The sequence below is a fragment of the Barbus barbus genome (assembly GCF_936440315.1).
Source record: "Barbus barbus genome assembly, chromosome: 24".
Taxonomy (NCBI): Eukaryota; Metazoa; Chordata; class Actinopteri; order Cypriniformes; family Cyprinidae; genus Barbus; species Barbus barbus.
Genome location: NC_136752.1, coordinates 14,989,807 through 15,008,244, shown reverse-complemented (window position 1 = coordinate 15,008,244; position 18,438 = coordinate 14,989,807). Strand labels below are relative to the sequence as shown.

At 39.8% G+C, this 18,438-nt stretch overlaps 1 protein-coding gene across 7 annotated transcripts in view; it reads right to left on the bottom strand.

The window, feature by feature from the left end:
• LOC306844353 (protein furry homolog-like) overlaps positions 1 to 18,438 on the bottom strand; it is a 92,838-nt gene that overhangs the window by 16,147 nt on the left and 58,253 nt on the right. For 6 of the 7 annotated variants that reach the window (XM_079376416.1, XM_079376415.1, XM_079376412.1 and 3 more), the window contains 35 exons: positions 17,873 to 18,110; positions 17,158 to 17,322; positions 16,967 to 17,053; positions 16,569 to 16,837; positions 16,032 to 16,251; positions 15,768 to 15,892; positions 15,607 to 15,664; positions 15,353 to 15,444; positions 14,574 to 14,746; positions 14,259 to 14,419; positions 14,054 to 14,164; positions 13,811 to 13,965; positions 13,625 to 13,724; positions 13,371 to 13,539; positions 11,858 to 12,126; positions 11,481 to 11,621; positions 11,179 to 11,347; positions 10,899 to 10,983; positions 10,570 to 10,682; positions 9,494 to 9,644; positions 9,298 to 9,401; positions 9,023 to 9,205; positions 8,709 to 8,904; positions 7,332 to 7,453; positions 7,021 to 7,208; positions 6,514 to 6,608; positions 5,770 to 6,407; positions 5,416 to 5,684; positions 4,258 to 4,398; positions 3,691 to 3,891; positions 3,024 to 3,185; positions 2,834 to 2,908; positions 2,578 to 2,754; positions 1,717 to 1,911; positions 594 to 776 (listed from right to left, as the gene is read on the bottom strand). In XM_079376416.1, the coding sequence (XP_079232542.1) occupies positions 594 to 776; positions 1,717 to 1,911; positions 2,578 to 2,754; positions 2,834 to 2,908; positions 3,024 to 3,185; positions 3,691 to 3,891; positions 4,258 to 4,398; positions 5,416 to 5,684; positions 5,770 to 6,407; positions 6,514 to 6,608; positions 7,021 to 7,208; positions 7,332 to 7,453; positions 8,709 to 8,904; positions 9,023 to 9,205; positions 9,298 to 9,401; positions 9,494 to 9,644; positions 10,570 to 10,682; positions 10,899 to 10,983; positions 11,179 to 11,347; positions 11,481 to 11,621; positions 11,858 to 12,126; positions 13,371 to 13,539; positions 13,625 to 13,724; positions 13,811 to 13,965; positions 14,054 to 14,164; positions 14,259 to 14,419; positions 14,574 to 14,746; positions 15,353 to 15,444; positions 15,607 to 15,664; positions 15,768 to 15,892; positions 16,032 to 16,251; positions 16,569 to 16,837; positions 16,967 to 17,053; positions 17,158 to 17,322; positions 17,873 to 18,110 (5,980 nt within the window). Of the gene's footprint in view, positions 1 to 95; positions 777 to 1,716; positions 1,912 to 2,577; positions 2,755 to 2,833; positions 2,909 to 3,023; positions 3,186 to 3,690; positions 3,892 to 4,257; positions 4,399 to 5,415; positions 5,685 to 5,769; positions 6,408 to 6,513; positions 6,609 to 7,020; positions 7,209 to 7,331; positions 7,454 to 8,708; positions 8,905 to 9,022; positions 9,206 to 9,297; positions 9,402 to 9,493; positions 9,645 to 10,569; positions 10,683 to 10,898; positions 10,984 to 11,178; positions 11,348 to 11,480; positions 11,622 to 11,857; positions 12,127 to 13,370; positions 13,540 to 13,624; positions 13,725 to 13,810; positions 13,966 to 14,053; positions 14,165 to 14,258; positions 14,420 to 14,573; positions 14,747 to 15,352; positions 15,445 to 15,606; positions 15,665 to 15,767; positions 15,893 to 16,031; positions 16,252 to 16,568; positions 16,838 to 16,966; positions 17,054 to 17,157; positions 17,323 to 17,872; positions 18,111 to 18,438 lie in introns of all 7 variants that reach the window. The other variant, XR_013781912.1, reaches the window with a different exon arrangement.

Below are 18,438 nucleotides of genomic sequence, written 5' to 3'. Positions count from 1 at the left end.
CACCGAAACACCCCCCCCCCCCCCCCCCCCCCCCCCATGTTTGGGGATTTGGCCTTTCAATTCTCATAGAATGGTGGGTTTTCACTAATACTCACGATGAGGCTGCAGGTCCATGGATAGAAGTGAGTAGTCTTCGTCAGAGCCTAAAGCGTGTTAACGTCTGTGTTTTTCAACCTTTCTGGGACCAAATTCGAGGTAGTTCTAGCACAGCAGGCCTGAGGTGTATGTTTGTCTTTGATAATCTCTCCCCCAATCAAACATCAAGCAGGCAAGCAAGCCCCAGCCTCACAGCAGTCAATCATTATCTAATGACAAGCATCCCATAAAGCAACACCCAGTGCGAGGAAAAGAGAACATGAGCCAGTATTCTGGCAGAGGAAACAGATAGTGCCCAGTGTTCAAAACGCAACACTTTCCGGAAACACTTTAGCAGCAAAGTCGGCATTAAAAGTTTGACATTGACATTTTTGGATGATTTAGGGAAATTGAAAGGTGAAAAAAAAAGCACCAGTTGACTCCACAAGAGAGCAAAAAGCAAATGGCTAAATAGCACCCGTGTACCACAATTTATTGAGACTCCTGATTGATCCCACCTCAGGCAGCTGGCTGCTATTGCTGTCAGAGTGGGCGGTCTCAGGGGTGGGGCTGTCTGGGCGGGGCAGCGGTGGGGTGGGCATGGCCTCTTCTGTCAGGACACTACTGGAGGACTCTTGCGATTGCTGGAGGGAGTCCATATGATTGGATATGGCATCATCGGTCGCTGAATCACTATTAAGCTGTGTAAAAAAGAAAAATTAATCAGTATTTAGCAAAAAAAAATGAAGCATAATGTATATGCAGTAGAATTCTCTGCCCTAAAGTAAGTGTTATACTGCATGCATGCACATATAACCGATCAATGAAAAATGAGTTCTGTACTTCTTAATATTTCATTTGTCTTTTATCATGACAACATGCGACATGCCAGAAAAATAATGTGAGCCTGTCAAGACCAATTACATTTCAACTTTCAGTCTTGTTCAAACAGTGTAGGAAGAAAGGAAAACGACTTTCACTCAGCAGCATTTAGACAATCGGTTTTCTTAAGCTCTGCTTAGTAGCTCATGCCCCATAGCAAGCAGAAGGGTGCAAAAACATATTAGGGGTTTGTAAAAAAAAAAAAAAAAAGGTTACATGTAAACATTCATGCAGAAAAACTATTCGAATCCATTTAAGTAAATATGAATAAAAGTAAATACAAGTCGTGTAAATGTATGAATGATTAATGTTTCAATTTAGTGGAACTCTGCAGAGTTGTTTGTGTGCAGATTCTGTGTGGGCCTCTAAATGAGATCATGCTGTCAAGGGTCTAAAAAACTATGGCAAAGTTAGTATAAGAATGCAAAACCACTGCAATTTATTAAAGTTACTCTGGCTAATAAAAAAGACAGAAAAAATGGGTCCCCATCACCATACTTACCCAAAACAAATAATGCAACAAAATTAAATTAAGGGTCAAAGAAGGGTTTTGGAGTACTAAAAATGAATAGTTGGCTTGGGAGCAGGGAGAAGTGGGGAAGGCACTTGTCTAAAGGCACTGGAAGTGCGGGTTATGCAGAAAGCAAGCATCTAACCCCGCCTAGGTAGGCCGTGGCAGCGTCTAAGCCCAATTTGGCGCACAGACACACCATGCCGGTGTCCCCTGTGTGGAGGGGGCCCAGAGGAGAGGGGACTTACGAGGTTGGAGCGGGTGAGAATCTGGCTAGCGCTCAGTACCTCCTCCTCAGATGACTCATCGGTGTCCTCCGGCTGGATGAGACTGGGTGTGCTGCCAGAATACTGGCAGTCCTGCAGAGACGGGGTGTCACCTTTGTCAATGCTTTCCAAAGAGCGACGCCTCACACCCCAGTTAAAGTTGTCCATGCTCTCCCCCTGCAGGTGGAACAGTAGAAAGTCAATAAGAGCAAAGCACTTTAACTTTTAACTGCAAGCTGTGTAAATTATAGAGAAAATAAAGGATAAGAAATAAAATGAATACACTATACAAATCACAACACAATACGCACAACCACAGAGCACAGTGGGGTCGGTGAACATGGAAAACAACACAACAATGACCAATTAAAATTCTAAATCCTATATTCAAACTTTATATTCTATTTTGAATTAAAATTGTTCATTTGCAGCATCCATGTACTTGTGAAACTCATTAGCTACAAGTTTAAACACAAACCCACTTGATTGGCTAAAAGAAATCACGATTTTTTTAAATGGACAAATTTTCAAATGAATGATGAGGCCAATCATTTATAGAACAAAACACACTTTTCCCTGAACACTGCTTAAAACTTACCTGAAGCTCCTGGACGCAAAAGAGGAAGAAAGATAACAAGAGTGTTAGGGAGTTAAGACTCAGAGATAATGTGGAGGCACACAAACGGACACAGGTGATGTCAGAGAAATACAAACACACATAGACTCTCTCTTTGTTAAGAATGAAACATGAATCAGTTCTGAGATGCTTGCAAGAAAAGACTTTGAGGATTGTTTGTTAATTATCAAAATATGTGGCAACATGCCCAGAGAAACAGTGCTCACCTCTCCATCCTCCAACTCAACATCCAGGAAGTCAAAGTCCTTGAAGACACCAAACTGCTGTTCACTTCCTGCATCTTCTGCTTGCACTTCCTCCTCCCGTGTCACTTCCTCTACAGTGGGGATCAGACTGGTCTGTTGGTCACCTGCATCCAAATCCTCAGTTGAAGAGAACACCACCTACAGAAAAGAGGTGTAATTAGCAATCACTAAAACTATGCAACCTGATAACGTTATGAATACAAGAAGGAAAACTTACAGAGGGGTTTTTAGGCATGCCAGACTCTGGACCGCACAGAGACAGGACGTTCATCAGTTTCTCCCGTGTTCTTCTCTGGAAGCAGATAACAACAAATATCACCATTAAAATAAGAGTTGAAATAAAAAAGCAATCAAAGCTGCAGTTGGTTAATTAAGAATTGACAGATTTTCATAATGGTTGACAATACCTGTGAGAGCTGTGGCCTCTTCCAGCTGACTGGCACCAACCCATTTGAATTGGAGCCAGAGGAAGTAGAGGAGGTGCTTCTTGTCACGGCAATTACCTGGGGTTTTCCATTACGTCCCACTGCACTTCGCTGGTCTCCATACTTGTGACCTATAATAGGCGTCTATGGGTCAAATGTTAAAAACAATGTCAAAAAGCTACAATGATGAGCATATATAAAAAAAAAAAGTTTTCAAACTATACTACACATACATAAGCCTTCAAAAATACAGTAAAACAGAAATAATGTGAAATATTTTCATAATTTTAAATAACTGTTTTCTATTTTAATATTTATTAAAATGTTAATTATTCCTGTGATGCAAAGCCACTACTCCAGTCTTCAGTGTCACATGAAGAAACATTGCTTATTTGTATAAATGTTTTCACATTTTTGTGGAAATTTATCCTTTTTTTTCACTATTTGATTAACAGAAACTTCAAAATAACAGCATTTATTTCAAACCGAAATCCTTTGTAACTTCACTTTTGATAAATGTAATGCATCCTTGCTAAATAAAAGTATTAAATTCATTTTAAAAAACCTTACTGATCTCAAACTCTGAGCAGTACAAGTAAATAAACAAAATAAAAGTGACTGAAGACCGAGAAGATGGCAGGCCAAGCACCTCTGAGATGTCAAAGTGGAAGTCCAGCGTTTTTCCTGGCAGTTCTTTAGATGAGTTGTTGAATATGCGAGTGAAAGCGATCTCCGGGGAGCCGGTCGACTCAGTACTGTAGGAGCGCTGCACTTCATCAGGAACCACCAGACTCGCAGAGCGGGACACCACTAACTTCAGAATGTTCTGGGCCTCCTTCCAGTACAGGCTCTGTAGCAACGCACATACACAACAAACAACAAAACACTTGAGCCATTTTTCACCATTTTTATTCCTGATTTAACCTCGAGGGACTCACGAGATGAAAAGCTTCAATAAAAGACCACAGGGGAGGAAAGTGATGATGCAGCTTAAGTTCCTCAAAAGTGCCTCACAAAGCAAACAGCTCCCAGGCCTTTCATACAGAAAAATACATACTACACCCACAGGCAATGGAGAACAGATAAAGGAATTCAAATACACATGGAATGCTCTGCCTTCACAATCTCTTGAAATGGGACATGCATACTAAAATAAATCATTGGAGGGACTGATGTTCTGAGTGTTGACAACAGAAAGAGTGAGCTGTACACAGACCTGAACATATTTGCCAATGATCTTCATGATCTCCAAATTGAACTGTTTGACAGGAGCAGCAGACAGGTCAATGTGACTCAGTAGACTGTAGATGATCTGTAGCAAAGACTGCTGCATGCTGTTCAGGCCCTTCTCCAACAGCTGAAACAAAAGAAGTTGAAAGGCAAGCAATTATATATATTATATATATTATATCAATAAAAAAAAAAACTGAGATGATAAAAATATGTAACTATATACCAAATATAAAGGTGAAAATAATGCTATATATACACACTTTTCCAGACCTCTCGGTAGATTTTCAGACCATATTTAACACAAATGGTTCATAGAGCATTATTTTCACCTTTATATTTGGTATATAGTACAGTCATCTGTAAATATTTTTGTTTTTTTCAGGTTTATTTTTTTAAATTGTTTTTCCTCGAAGTGGCAACACAGAGTCCCTAAAATAAAAAATAATATATAAATAAAAAATACAGACTTTTACATGCACAGAAGAAACTTTTTTGTGCCCTCGAGAAACTATTCACATGTGCTATATGCTAAATTTAATGGTTTCTTGTGTGCACATAAAAGTCTGTATATATTATTTTTGCAAAGGTCCTTGAGGCTAATTAATACGGTGCTAAGAATATAGTGAGAAGAAACCCAAAATGCTTCTAAGCTGCATTTTGCATAATGAAAAAGTGCACCTTGAAATCATTCAGTCGTATTTGGCGATCACTAAAGAATCACTAAACAGCTGCCATGAAACCTCGCTTCTTGTACGTTACATTTATTTTCATTAAATTCTTAATTTTCTATTATAAAAAAAAAAAAACTTAAATATGGGCAAAAGTCTGGAAACATATTTTTCCATACTATGCTTTCTCTTTTCCAGACCTGGAAAATACTTGAATCAAATTCCATACTTTTCCAAACCCCATAGGAACCCTGTTTATATATATTATATATATATATATAGAAAATGTGACAGAAAAATGTGACTTGAGATGTTATCATTCTGTTGCAGTCTTAAGTGTGCAAATATATAAATTAATTTTAATGCTGCTGTATTATTTTATTGCTGTCTGAAAACTCTAAAGATTCAGAATTTGTTTTTGAATCGCATTGTATGAGTAAATGTGTCAATCAAATTCCTCTATTCAAATTTACCTCAGCTAGGTATGTGACCAGGTTAAAGGTGATTTCAGAGAAGGAATCGTGCAAGTAGCGGCACACCACGTTGATCCAGTTGGTGCTGTCTCTCGAGTAACTATGCGTCGAGTACAAGCTCATCATGTGTGCCAGGTTGGCCAGTGTGGCTGACTTTTCTTCAGCACACACTTTGGCGATCCGATCAGCCGTCTCCTTACAGAACCCTGTGGGGTTGTCAAAGTGCTGGACCAGATGTGGAAGCAGGCAAAGGATATTCAGAGGAAAACCTGACAGGAAATATGTTCAGAAAATAAATATATGGATACACCCTAAACTACTGAAAGAGATATTGATATTGAACCATGGGCGCACCTGCTAGCTGTGAGGGGTCTATGAGTGTGTGTCGGGACACAGTGATGAGTTTACTGAGAAGGTGAATCGTGAGCTCCTGTGTTGCAGCTGAAGTGAAACCCTTCAGGAAGAGAGTCAGCAGGCCGGGGAAGTTGTACCACTTCAGTTTGGCCTGCACTCTCTCCAGCTTCTCTCTGCTGTCTGGCTTCTCCAGGGGCATCTGGGACAGCAGTCGGTTCAGCAGCCTGAGTGCCAGCAAGTACTCAAACTCATAATCAGACTCCAGGAGCGATGTTGCAATCCAGAAGACCGTCGCCATCAGGTTGGTGGGGTCAGTCGGTGGCACCACCTCACCAGATCCTCCTCCAGTTCCACCCCCGTCTCCTCCTCCATCGCCACGAACACCATCTTCTCGTAATGATGATAAGCTTCGTGTGCGGGCTAGATTTCCGTGGCTGCCACCCAGACGGTCGGCTACATCGAGGGTATTGCTGCGGCAGCGGTCTCCCAGGCGTTCACCCATCAGACTAGCACGGAGCGAGTTGCTGCGAGCGTGGCTGTAATGGACATGCAGGAAACTTCCACTGCCAAGGTTTAGCTGACCGGTACTTTTCCTGTTATTGGCAAATTTGGTGCCCTGCAGAGGATCATGGGAGGCCCTACAGAGGTAGAGAGAGTGTCTCAGGTTTATTTGGGTAAAATAAAAGTGTTATATATGAGGAGAAATAATGTTTTTACGATTTGTCATAGCAGAGCATGTCTTACTGTGAGAGTGCAGTGAGCAGGTCGTAGCTCTTCATAGTTTCAGCAAGAGTGTCTATACCAGCCTCTAGTGTCAACAGTAACTCGATAACAAAACCCTGCAAGAGACAGATGAAATAATTGACTATGACTGTTTAGATATCCACACTTAGCAATGCCTGATAACAGTGCGGAAGAGGTTTTGGTCACATGTCTGATTGGGCCAACATGCACACTGATTAAAGTCTGAAATAAAGTAAAATCTAAAGTAGTACATTAAGTGTATATATATATATATATATATATATATATATATACACACACACATACATACATACATACATACATATACACACATACATATACACACATACCCTAAAATTACTACTTAGGGCCAAGTATGTTGGTAGGGCAAGTAAAAAAATCTGAGGTACTGGCCCGATCAGGTCATAAGAAAAAAAATCCTCATTGTTGAGGTCTGCTGTATCTTTCTTATCAGTACTTCTGGAAGACTGGGACATTTCTATATACCTGAGCCTCTTCTCCTGGATCTCCCACAGTCTCTACCAGACGAGAAAGCACGTCTGACAGTGTGGAGACTGTGAGTGGCTGTTTCAGTGCTCTGAAGATCTGGAAAGAGCGACCAGCGTAATGCCGCGATGAGCAGGACAGAGCTGTCTGCAGAGCAACTTCACTCAGTTCCTGCTCCAACTGGTAACCTAATCAAACATGCAGCACATCACAACCCATCACAACCACAGCCGAAATATTTCAATTCTCTTAAAGAAAAAAAATGAGCATTCGGTCCTGTAGAGTGCAGTGAAATTAGAAATTAGTCTTACCGGACGGTGTCTGTTTGAAGACGTTGACAACATGGCGGAGGAATACACTAAGCTGATCAGCACTCTTGATGTTGGGGTTTTTGGGAGAGACGTCTTCATGGTTCCACAGTGGACCACGTTTCCTATGGGCCAACCAATCAGAAGAAAAGAATTAGAGGAAGTAACACAACAGGAAATGTCTAACATAGAACAAAGGCAAAAAGCAGGCTCACACAACTCTCAGTGAACAACCATTATGTAAAAAAAACACTCTGAATCAAACATTCACACAGATGAGACTGAGCACACACACACGCACACACATGCAAAACAACAATACCCTCTCCTGTTAGACATGGCTGCAGGCAGAGGAAAAAATACATTATCTTAACTAAAAATAAATGTACATTCAATATGTATCCAGCGAAACTTGGCAGGAACAACATTGATTATTTAAAAAAACACTTATTTAAATCTAAAGTTCTGTATTTTGATGTTAAAAAACTTCCCTTCGCATCTATTTATGCAAAGAAATATAAGAAATTAGCAAAGAGATAAGAAAGTCATAAACATCATGTCTTATCGTGTACTCCAGTAGGACATAATTTTACCAATACTAAAAACAAAATGTTTTATTTATACATTTGTTATTCACTTCTATATCTATATCTACACAGAGACTTGGGGCCAATTGCTCCGAAAAGGTATTGGGCGATACAGCCAAAAATATTACAATATTTTTTATATTTATCATGACGTCAACATAGCTTGTTTTTTTAAGTTCTTTTTGTTTTTAAGTAAACTCCAAAGGATAGACTACCTTTCAATTTTTCTTTTTTCTGGATTCTGTGTTTTACAGTTTAATACAAATCTATCCCCAAAAATGGTGTGTAATAAAATTAATTCATAAAACTTTAACAATTTAATCAATTGGTTAAAATGCCAATATTAAATGAAAATATAACCCTAACCTTCGATTTTTCATCAAATAAGGAGCACAACAAAATATACTGTATACATTATAAATGTAAAAAAAAGTGAAAAAAGCTGGTTTTTCCTTAAAATAATAAATGTAATGTTTTAATGCATGTATTTACTATTTTTAAATGCATTACTATTATCATTACTATTGATAGGTACATTTCACAACAGACCATAGTAATACATTTCTGTCATAATTGTTTTAAAAAGTTAAAGCAAACATTTATTTTTGTGGATTGTCATGGAGAGCTTTAAGCCATTATTAGGCTCTATAACCCATTTCTTTCTTTGCCAGAAGCACTCTTGAACATACAAAACTCTCAAGCAGGATTGCATGTTATTGGTTAAAATGTTTGGTGTATTCAGCATTTAGATGAGAGGGAGAATTTGACAGACTGGCCTGTAGAGACCCCTCACCTTGAGCTGATGAACTCGATGAGGTTTTTGACCTTCTTGTCCTGCTCTGCAGACAGGTCCACTTCATTAAGGAGAGTAGGGGGGAGATGAGGCAGCACTGAGCTGCCCAGACTGATACTAGAGGATGTGGAGCTGGAGCTCAGGCCAGAGTCTGTCATTGGAGACGGCTGGTAGTCTGGCATCAGCTCTGTAACACCTGGGAGATAACCCAATGCACAATTATTTACTACTGTAATACATTACTAATTATTATTATTATTAATAATTACTATTATCAATACACACTACAATACAAAACACCTTTGCTTAAGTACCTGTGAGGTTGAACTCCTGAAGAGTGGGTTTGACTGTCAGAACTCTGGGCTCGTTCAGCTCACGGTTGCGAAGAAGCACAGATGCTAGTGACTGAACGCTGCTGTTGGTGCCCTGGACGACCAGCAGGTGGAGCAGTAAACGCTTGCAGTGCTCATAGACCTCCGGGTGCTGATGGTCAAAGCCTACAAACACAAATATGCATTTCAGGACAAACAATGTGCAACATTCCAGTGATGATGGTTATTAATAAACTGTACAGTTGTGTGTGTGTTACCTATAAAGATGGCATGAAGTAGCAGGTGAAGGTATGAGCTCCATTCCACTTTGACCCCGTGGTCCACAATGAGGTCGGTCAGCAAGATCACAGCAATGTTACACCTGTGAAAAATGGCAATGTGTTGTCAGCGGGCAAAGGTCAAGGAGAACAACACTGAGTCTGATTTAGGACATAATGAGTTATGTCGAGTCACCTGTGCAGGGAGACTCCAGGTGTGGTGGTCTCAGGCAGGTAATCGACCAGAGGTGACCAGCAGCCACCAGTGGGAGGAAATGGGAGGGGCTCTGGCCGGTTATGGTCCATCACTTTTAGACGCCAGTTAGCATAGACAGGCATAGAGTCACCTACAGAGACAAACAATGTTCATACAATACCATTCAAAAGTTTGAGACCTGTAATATTTTTTAATGTTTTGATAGAAGTCTCTTATGTTCACCAAGGCTGTATTTATTTGATCAAGATACAGGAAGAACAGTAATATTGTGAAATATTATTAAAAATTTTCGATTTTAAAATGTCATTTATTCCTTTGATGGCAAATGCTGCCCATTCGATTTTACACTTTATACCTATATACATATATATACATATACATAGAACACATATACATAGAATAATTTTACTGACATCTGGACGAAAGTCACTATTCTCTCCGTAATCGCTGATAAAATCAGCATTAGAGCTGTTTTGAGCTTACTGTTTGAATTCATTCACTGGATCCATGGACTTTCCAGGAGTTTACAGTTTAAAATGATGTGATTGCTAAAGCCTGCTTCTTTTCATTTTAAGATATGATTTTCGTTATAAAGTAATGATTCAAATTAGTAATCAATAATTAATTATTATTCTAGCTACTACTCCACGCGCCTCCCCTGACATGCTCTCGCTCACCACACAATGAAGTAGACCGACTCCGCTTGCGTTCATTCACGTGATTGGTCGAGAAGAGAGGTGATCCCGCCTGGGTAGTGTGATTTACATAGTTTCTATATAATTTCTAATCATATATGGGATCATGTAGCCTAATCACCCAGACCCTGACGATTTTACTCTCAGTACTTGCAACATATCAGAAGTGCCGGTACACACAAAAAAGTGCAGGTACTCTAAAGGCTATAATATAGAAGTGCCGGTAATGTGTACCGGTGCGTACCAGCCCAGTTCAAGCACTGTATATCGATATATATAAAAGCCTTCAGACTGAGTATTTTTTTGGTCAGAGCAGTAGCAACATCAGAATTTTGAGGATAGTGATGTTAATGTACTAACTCTTCTCCTCCTCATAGGATCCTCCCGAGCTGCTGCTGTAACGGGACTCCAGCCGATGGTGCTGTCTGTTCAGATTACTGTTCAGACCAGTGTAGACGTCCAAATGAGTGTAACTGCGCAGAGATACAGAAGTTACATTCAGGTTTCACTTAACAACTTCATCTAGTACTTTTGAGGAAGCAATAAATAAAGAACAACCAGTTAGCAATAGCTGATAAATGTTTTTTGGTTTATTTTTAGTAGGATTAGTAAAAAGTAATGATGTAACAATGTTTTTTGCTTGTTTGTTTATAAATGGAACACATTTCCTAAATCTCGAACCAGTTTACCTGTCCTCCATGTTGGAATCTTTGATTTTGCTCTCATGGTGTCCATCAGGTCCAGGTACCATTGTGTTACTACTGGATGTTGTTCCTGGAAAGAGCCAAACATTTCATTTCAAAATGACAGTGAAAATGTGACTGCTTCCTTAGATCACCTGTTTATCAGAGACTTTTCTGTAATCTTTGGGTTTCCTAAATTGTTCCTACTTGTCTTATGATTCTTATACTAATTTGTATAAAGGTCATGTTGAGAAAAAAGTGGTCAGAGTATACATATATATTGTACCTGATGTAACAGAAGGGATCTTGTAAGAAGAAGTAATGCGGTAGTAAGGTGGGTTATCCATATGAGTGACAGCTGAGGATACAGGGTCAGTTAGCTTCAGCTCATACATTAACTCCTCCAGCAGCTGCATCGTCTTATCTCTGCCCAGATACACCACCACACGCTTCACCTGCAAAATATTAGGAAACTTTAGAATCACAACAGCATGGAACAAACTAAGGTATTAGTAACATGGCCAAAGTCACAAGTGCAGCCCATCTTGCTTAAGGATTGAGTATCTGGCCAGGACAGGTGTCACTCACATAAGGCAGGAGACTCGGTTCACTGTTGACTCCAGACATGCTGATGAGGAAGTGCAGGATGATCTTTAGATTTTTAGGCCAGCTGTCAGCTAAAGTGGTCCAGACGTTCTCAATCTCTGACCATGCAAATTCATCACCATACTGAAAAATCAGACCATATGAATATTCATGAAATGTCCACCTTAAAAATGGGTATAAATATTAGTAAATGTGTTAAAATTATATATTTCTATAAAATAAAATTAAAATTAAATTAAATGGAAAAGGGGAAAATGATAGGAAAATTGTGTTTTCTATAGAAATGCAAATTCATTATAGTTATTCACACCTGTACCACAGTCAGCACTTAGTCGCACATGTAGCATGTGTGCGTTTACCTTTGCAGTCATGAACATGAGGTTGTTGAGGATCATGGTAGTGGCATGTGGTGAACCCCAGCCCTCTCCTCTCAGCCAGCGACGGCTGTTCACCATCATCATCTCTCTCTCATGGGCGTCCTCCTCTTCCTCTGTTGACGAAGGTTCCTCTTGACGTTGTGCTGAAGGCTTGAAGTCCACCAGCTCTATGTTGTTCATCCAGGGTAGGAGGTAATGCAGCATCACCTGCCGGCCACCAGGGTGCGCTGTCTGGATTCTCTGACTCACCTCTGATTAAAAAAAAACAAAACAAAAAAATACACAGAATCTCATTACAAACAGTGTTTATGTGAGGGGAAAACTCTGAAATTTTGACTCCATAAAGTTATTACCAGTGTTAGATTTACTGAGCATTACATTTATACGGGTTTGTGTACATTGCTGTTCAAAAGTTTGGGATCAGTAAGATTTTTGATATTTTATTTAAATAGTGACATATAGTTATAGTGACGTGACATGTGGCCAAGTATGGTTGCCACATACTCGGAATTTGTGCTCTGCATTTAACCCATCCAAAGTGCACACACACAGCAGTGAACACACACCCACCATGAACACACACCCGGAGCAGTGGACAGCCATTTATGCTGCGTCGCCCGGGGAGCAGTTGGGGGTTCAGTGCCTTGCTCAAGGGCACCTCAGTTGTGGTATTGAGGGTGGAGAGAGCGCTGGTTATTCACTCCCCCCCACCGACAATTCCTGCCGGACCTGAAACTCGAACTAGCAACCTTTAGGTTACGAGTCCGACTCTCTAACCATTAGGCCACGACTTCCCACAAAGTACAAATATGTTTCTTACGCTCATCAAGGTCTGTATCTATCTGATCAAATTTTGTGAAATATTATTGCAATTTTAAATAACAGTTTTCTATTTTAATATACTTCAAAATATATTTTATATAGTTTATTCCTGAAGCATAGCTGAATTTTCAGCATCATTACTCCAGTCTTCGGCGACACATGATCCTTCAGAAATAATTCTAATATACTGATTTACAATCAATGTTGGAAACCGTTGTGCTGCGTAATATTTTTTGGGACCTGTGATACTTTTTTCAGTATTCTTTGAAAAATAAAAAGTTAAAAAGAACAGTGTTTATTCAAAATTTTAATTTTGTGCAACAATATACACTACAAAGAAAAAAGTATCACAGGTTCCAAAAAATATTAAGCAGCACAGTTTCAACACTGATAATAAATCAGCATATCAGAATGATTTCTGAAGGATCACGTGACACTGAAGACTGGAGTAATGGCTAATGAAAATTCAGCGCTGCATCACAGAAATAAATTATACTTTAAAATATATTAAAATAGGAAACCAATGTTAGAAATTGCAATAATATTTCTCAATATTACTGGTTTTCTTAAATTTTTTATCAAATTAATTCGGCTTTGATGAGCATAAGAGACTCCATTAAAAAACATTACAAATCTTATTGATCCCAATCTTTTTAAATGGCAGTGTATGTACCTGAGAAGATGGGAAGGGTGAGTTCAGGGTAGGTCCGTGCCAGTTCTTCACTGAGCTGGTAGTAGGACACCGAGTACAGGTGAGGGAGAGGGGAGGCTGGAGACAAGACCCCATCGGTACGCTGGATCTCCAGTTTATGAGCGTAACGGAACAGTTTGGGCTCCAGGATCTAATATACAAACATAATTTTATTTACCAAACTGTATACTCTTGGTGTCCTTCGACAGAAAAAAAGCTTAGAAATCTCTACTGACCTGCAGTAGCTGCATGGCAACCTCATAGATGTCTCTGGAAGAGTCAGCAGCTTTAAATAGGATGAGATTCAGCAAAACCACAGTGTCAAACTGGTAATCCCTGCAAGAGACAACAAACACACAGTATTCATTTAACCTGAATTACTGACTTACAATCACATTTACCACAAGACCATTGTATCGTACCTGTTATGAAAGACATTGGCAATGGCTCTGAAGCAGCCTGAAGCAACTCTGCGTGAGCCAGTGTAGCAGCGATCCACCGCCCAGAACATCAGATTGCTCTGGTCTGGGTTCAGCTCTAATAACAACATCACGGCCTCACAACCCAACTGATGCACCTGAGCACAAACATACATGCATGTGACAGTTCATGAAAGTTGATTTGTTAGTGATGCCAATGTCAGAACGCGAGTTAAGTGCATTTACCTTGCGGTCTTGAGAGTCTAGAATGTTGTCCAGCCACTTATACAGATACCCATCAGAGGACAGGCCAACGTTATCAGCCACCGGACCACAACACAGCACCGCAGACATGGCCTGTGCAAACACACATCATACACCATATTCAGACTCTCTGAGAGAGATATCTGTGGTGACCACAAATGCAAATGTGTGTTTTGTGAGATTGTACCTTTAGTGCACAGTACTGGTGTCTGTTGATCTGCATGTTGCGGTCGCTGTATCGGTCCAGTGGTGTGAACATGATGCTGAAGGGTCCAGCCCAATGACTGAAGAGCATGAACAAACTATGTCTCAGTGACTGCTGAGGGAATATACTCCTCCTCTGATGCACTGCAGAAACACAATCATGAGATCAGTTGAAGTTATATCAGTGAACTTGCTTTAACAGCTATTACTTTATTTATAAAGCACATTTCACGCAACTCTAGGTTGACCCAAAGTGCTGTACAAAGAGCTAACACTAAGAGTTTCTGTGGCTGTGTACCTGGTACATTCTGTATGATGTTGGCCACTAGGGCACTGAAGTGAGAGCGGATGTCTCTTAGTGTGTCTGAATCTTTGTCGTTCTCAGCCTCCAGGAGCTGTCGGGTGAGATCCACATATTCCAGCAGAGTGCTGTTCAGAGAGTGAGACTCCCCGTCCAGACCACCACTTGCACTGCACAGAGAATACACAAACACCTTACTGTTTAGGATACAAAAAGTGCTAGCTATGAAATTAGCCTTAGCAAAACAAAGGAGTTTAGAAATTTGGTTCCAAATATCATTTCCATCATAGAATGCTGTTAAACACAATAGATCACTTGAAATGCAATGGAAATGTTTGTGACTTTCACATAAAAAGGCAATCACCCTGTTATGCGTGTTGGACAATGTTAACATTTAAATAAGTCAAACCCATGAGAAAGCACTTCTCTTTCAATGCTACATTTATTCGATTAAAAAAGAAAAATATATATATAATTTTTTTTTTAAATATTTTCATAATTGAAAATAAATGTTTACCATTTAATTATATTTATAAACTGCAATTTATTACTTTGATGGCAAAGCTTGTATATCAGCATTTAAAGCTGAATTTATCATTATTCCAGTCTTCTGTGTCACATGATCATTCAGAAATCATTCTAATATGCTGATTTGGTGCTCAAAAAATATTTCTTATTATCAATGTTGAAAACAGTTGTGTTACTTAATATTTTTGTGCAAACCTTGGATAAATTTTTACTGCCCCCAATAGAAGTGTACATGTTGTTAGACTTACGTCTGACTGATGACTCCAGAATCGGCCAGTAGCTCAAAAATCCGGACCAGCTGGACTCTGAGAATGTCACGACGCCGGCGTCGCTTCATGTTCTGCAGAAACAAAAAACACAAAGATCAATAAATTGTTTAGATTTGCAACTGTATTATGAATAGATGGAAAAAAGCTTGCATTTAAATTGTCTAGTTGAAACATTTATCCTCACAGGCATGGATTCCTTCACAGGGTCAAGTGTCAAACTGCAGTGAACTCACCTCTGGCCTTCTCTCAAGCGCTTCTTTAATGATGGGGTTTAACTCCTCCAACAGCTCTCTGTAAGACACACTACTGGGTTAATACGCAATTACACACAATAGAACTTGTATGCACTTTTTCTACTTTTTTCTGCACTTTGTCAGGTGATTTTAAGACCTACCTGAAGGCAACAGGGTTGGTCCTGCCAAGCCCCAGGACGAGAGACTCAGTGATGTCCATGCTCTCAGAGCGCATCATGGGAACCACATGCTTGAACAAAGAGGAAAGGGACGGAATGCAAATGATCTGCAAAGACACACACATGTACACAATTTTGTTTCAAATATGGTGTCCAAAATCAGGCAATGTGCAAATATATATTACATTCAACAATGCTAATTATTGTATCTGACATTACAGCTGGTAGGGTGCCATGACCTCTGACCTTTGAGTCATAACTGTATCCGCTGTCGGGGGTGGATGCCAGCGTTTCAGGTGGGGAGCAGCGTACGGAGCCAGGGGCTGATGAGGAAGAGGATGAGGAGGATGAAGACGAAGAAGAGGTGGCAGAACTGCAGCAGAGGATTAGGTAGTTCCTCCAAAGGCCCACATATGAGTCACTACTACTGCTCATGCTGTTCACCTTCTTAGCATTGATCGGGCTGCTGCAAGGTCAAAGGTCACACAGTAAAAAGTCACAATCTATATCTCTATATAAAAAAACAGTTTGACAAATAAAAAGAAGAAAGATTTTTATGTTGTCACATATGGCTGTTTATAACCATGTAATAAAATTTGTCACATTTATTATATTTTATATTTATTACCTGGATGTTTACTGAAATTTTACATCTTTAATTTTTTTAATCTATCTGACAACAATGGCTATCAAATATAGACTGAAGACAGTAAGATACTGTATAATTATTTTTACCCATGTCACCCAGTCCTACTAGAGACACATTTGAATGTAAAAACATACTTGATGTCGACTTGTGGTGAGAGCAGCTGAAGGCGTGTGGAGGCGAAGACCCAAGCGTAACTCAGCGCAGTGGGGCAGTGCTTGGGCAGGTGTTCTTGCCGCAGGTAACTAGACAGGCTGATGACCCAGGGGTCCTGACCTTGCGTCACATGGGCAAACACCCAGATGTGGGAGGGGCTTACCACATCAAACTGGTGGCTGATGGGAGACGAGCTCCACTCAGCCAGAGTCTGAAGGTCTATTCCATTGGGACAGTACAGCAGATTTGTCTACAGCGAAAAAGGGGGGGAAAAGACAACCCTGATATAGTTTCCTTTTTCCTTTTTTTAGATTCCTAAGCATTGCTGTCTGGAGGGGACACCAACATCCAAAACACATAATGTTCTGCATTCCCTCACCTGATCAGCTCCAGTAAGGTGAATAAAGCTCTCAAGGACTGAAGCACTCAATCTGTCCATCACGTCTATAGCCAACTCCTCATCTCCCTGAGAGAGAGAAACAAAACGAAATGAATATGAAGTGCAAACAAAAAGAAAAATGCCTTCTCATGTAGGTGAACAACAGGAAGTCATTTAGAACAGATGGTTACCTTAGCAATGCCAAGGGCCGTGTGCAGTGATCGGACTTCTTTGAGGACATTGACAGCGAGTCTGCGTGTTGCTGGTCGACAGCTGCACAGCACGACCAGAGCCAGACCCTCCACCACATGCAGAACCGTCCAGAGAGGAGATCGCTCCAGAGGGAGAGATGGGCTCTAAAAAACACATGAAAAAATACCATGTTAAACTACAAGCTAAAAATATATGATAAACTACAATATAAAAATAAAACCATAAAAATCATTCAAAAGTTTGGGGTTGGTAAGACTTTTTTAATATACAGTACAAACAGTAATATTGTGCAATATTATTACAATTCAAAATAACTGTTTAATAACTATTATATTTAAATATATGTTAAAATGTAAATTTATTCCTATGATGGAAAAACTGAATTTTCAGCATCCCTTACTCCAGTCTTCAGTGTCACATGATACTTCAGAAATCATTCTAATATGCTGAATTGGTGTTCCAAGAAATGTTTCTTATTAACAATGCTGAAAACAGGTCTGCTGCTTAATTTTTTTATGGAAACCACAACACATTTTATTTATTTTTCTGATAATTAAAAAGTTTTTTTGTAACAATATAAGTTTTACTGGCACTTTTGATCAATTTAATGCTTCCTTGCTGAATTAATTTTTATTTTTTTTTAAACAAAAGAAAAATTGTATATTATAATATATAACTGTTATATGTTTGCACCTGTGAATCATGGCTGCGGTTGCTGCTCTGTACCGCCTGTCTCCACTGTAAGATGAGCTGAAGCAGCATCTTGACAGCATTGTCCAGTAGTGTGGGGTGAACGTCAGTCACCTCCCTCACAATGAAATACACAAAACCAGACAACACGTCCTCTCTCCAGTCTGGGAAGTCCACCATCAGAGCCTGCAGAGTGGTGAACGCCAGACCACGCAGCTCCTCATCCATATGGATAGTCAGTCTGGATGGGTGGGAGAATGAAAGTCATTGTTTACAGAATGAAATTAATAAATGCAACACATCATCATCTTCATAACAGCATCATGCGTCACCAGAACCGCAGAGAGGTCAAGCGGGTAACGGTGACATATGAGTTCTGACTACATTCCATTACGACTTCACAGGAAGTCTGACTCATATTGTGGTTGCTGTACAGGAAGTCATGAATATATGATCCGCATTTATACTGTCTGAACAAGTGTGATTTTTCTGTTTGACTCGTACTGCTAAAATAAAAAACATGTATGAGACAAAATTTAAAGTTTCTCTGTGTTGAAAATCCTCGTTCC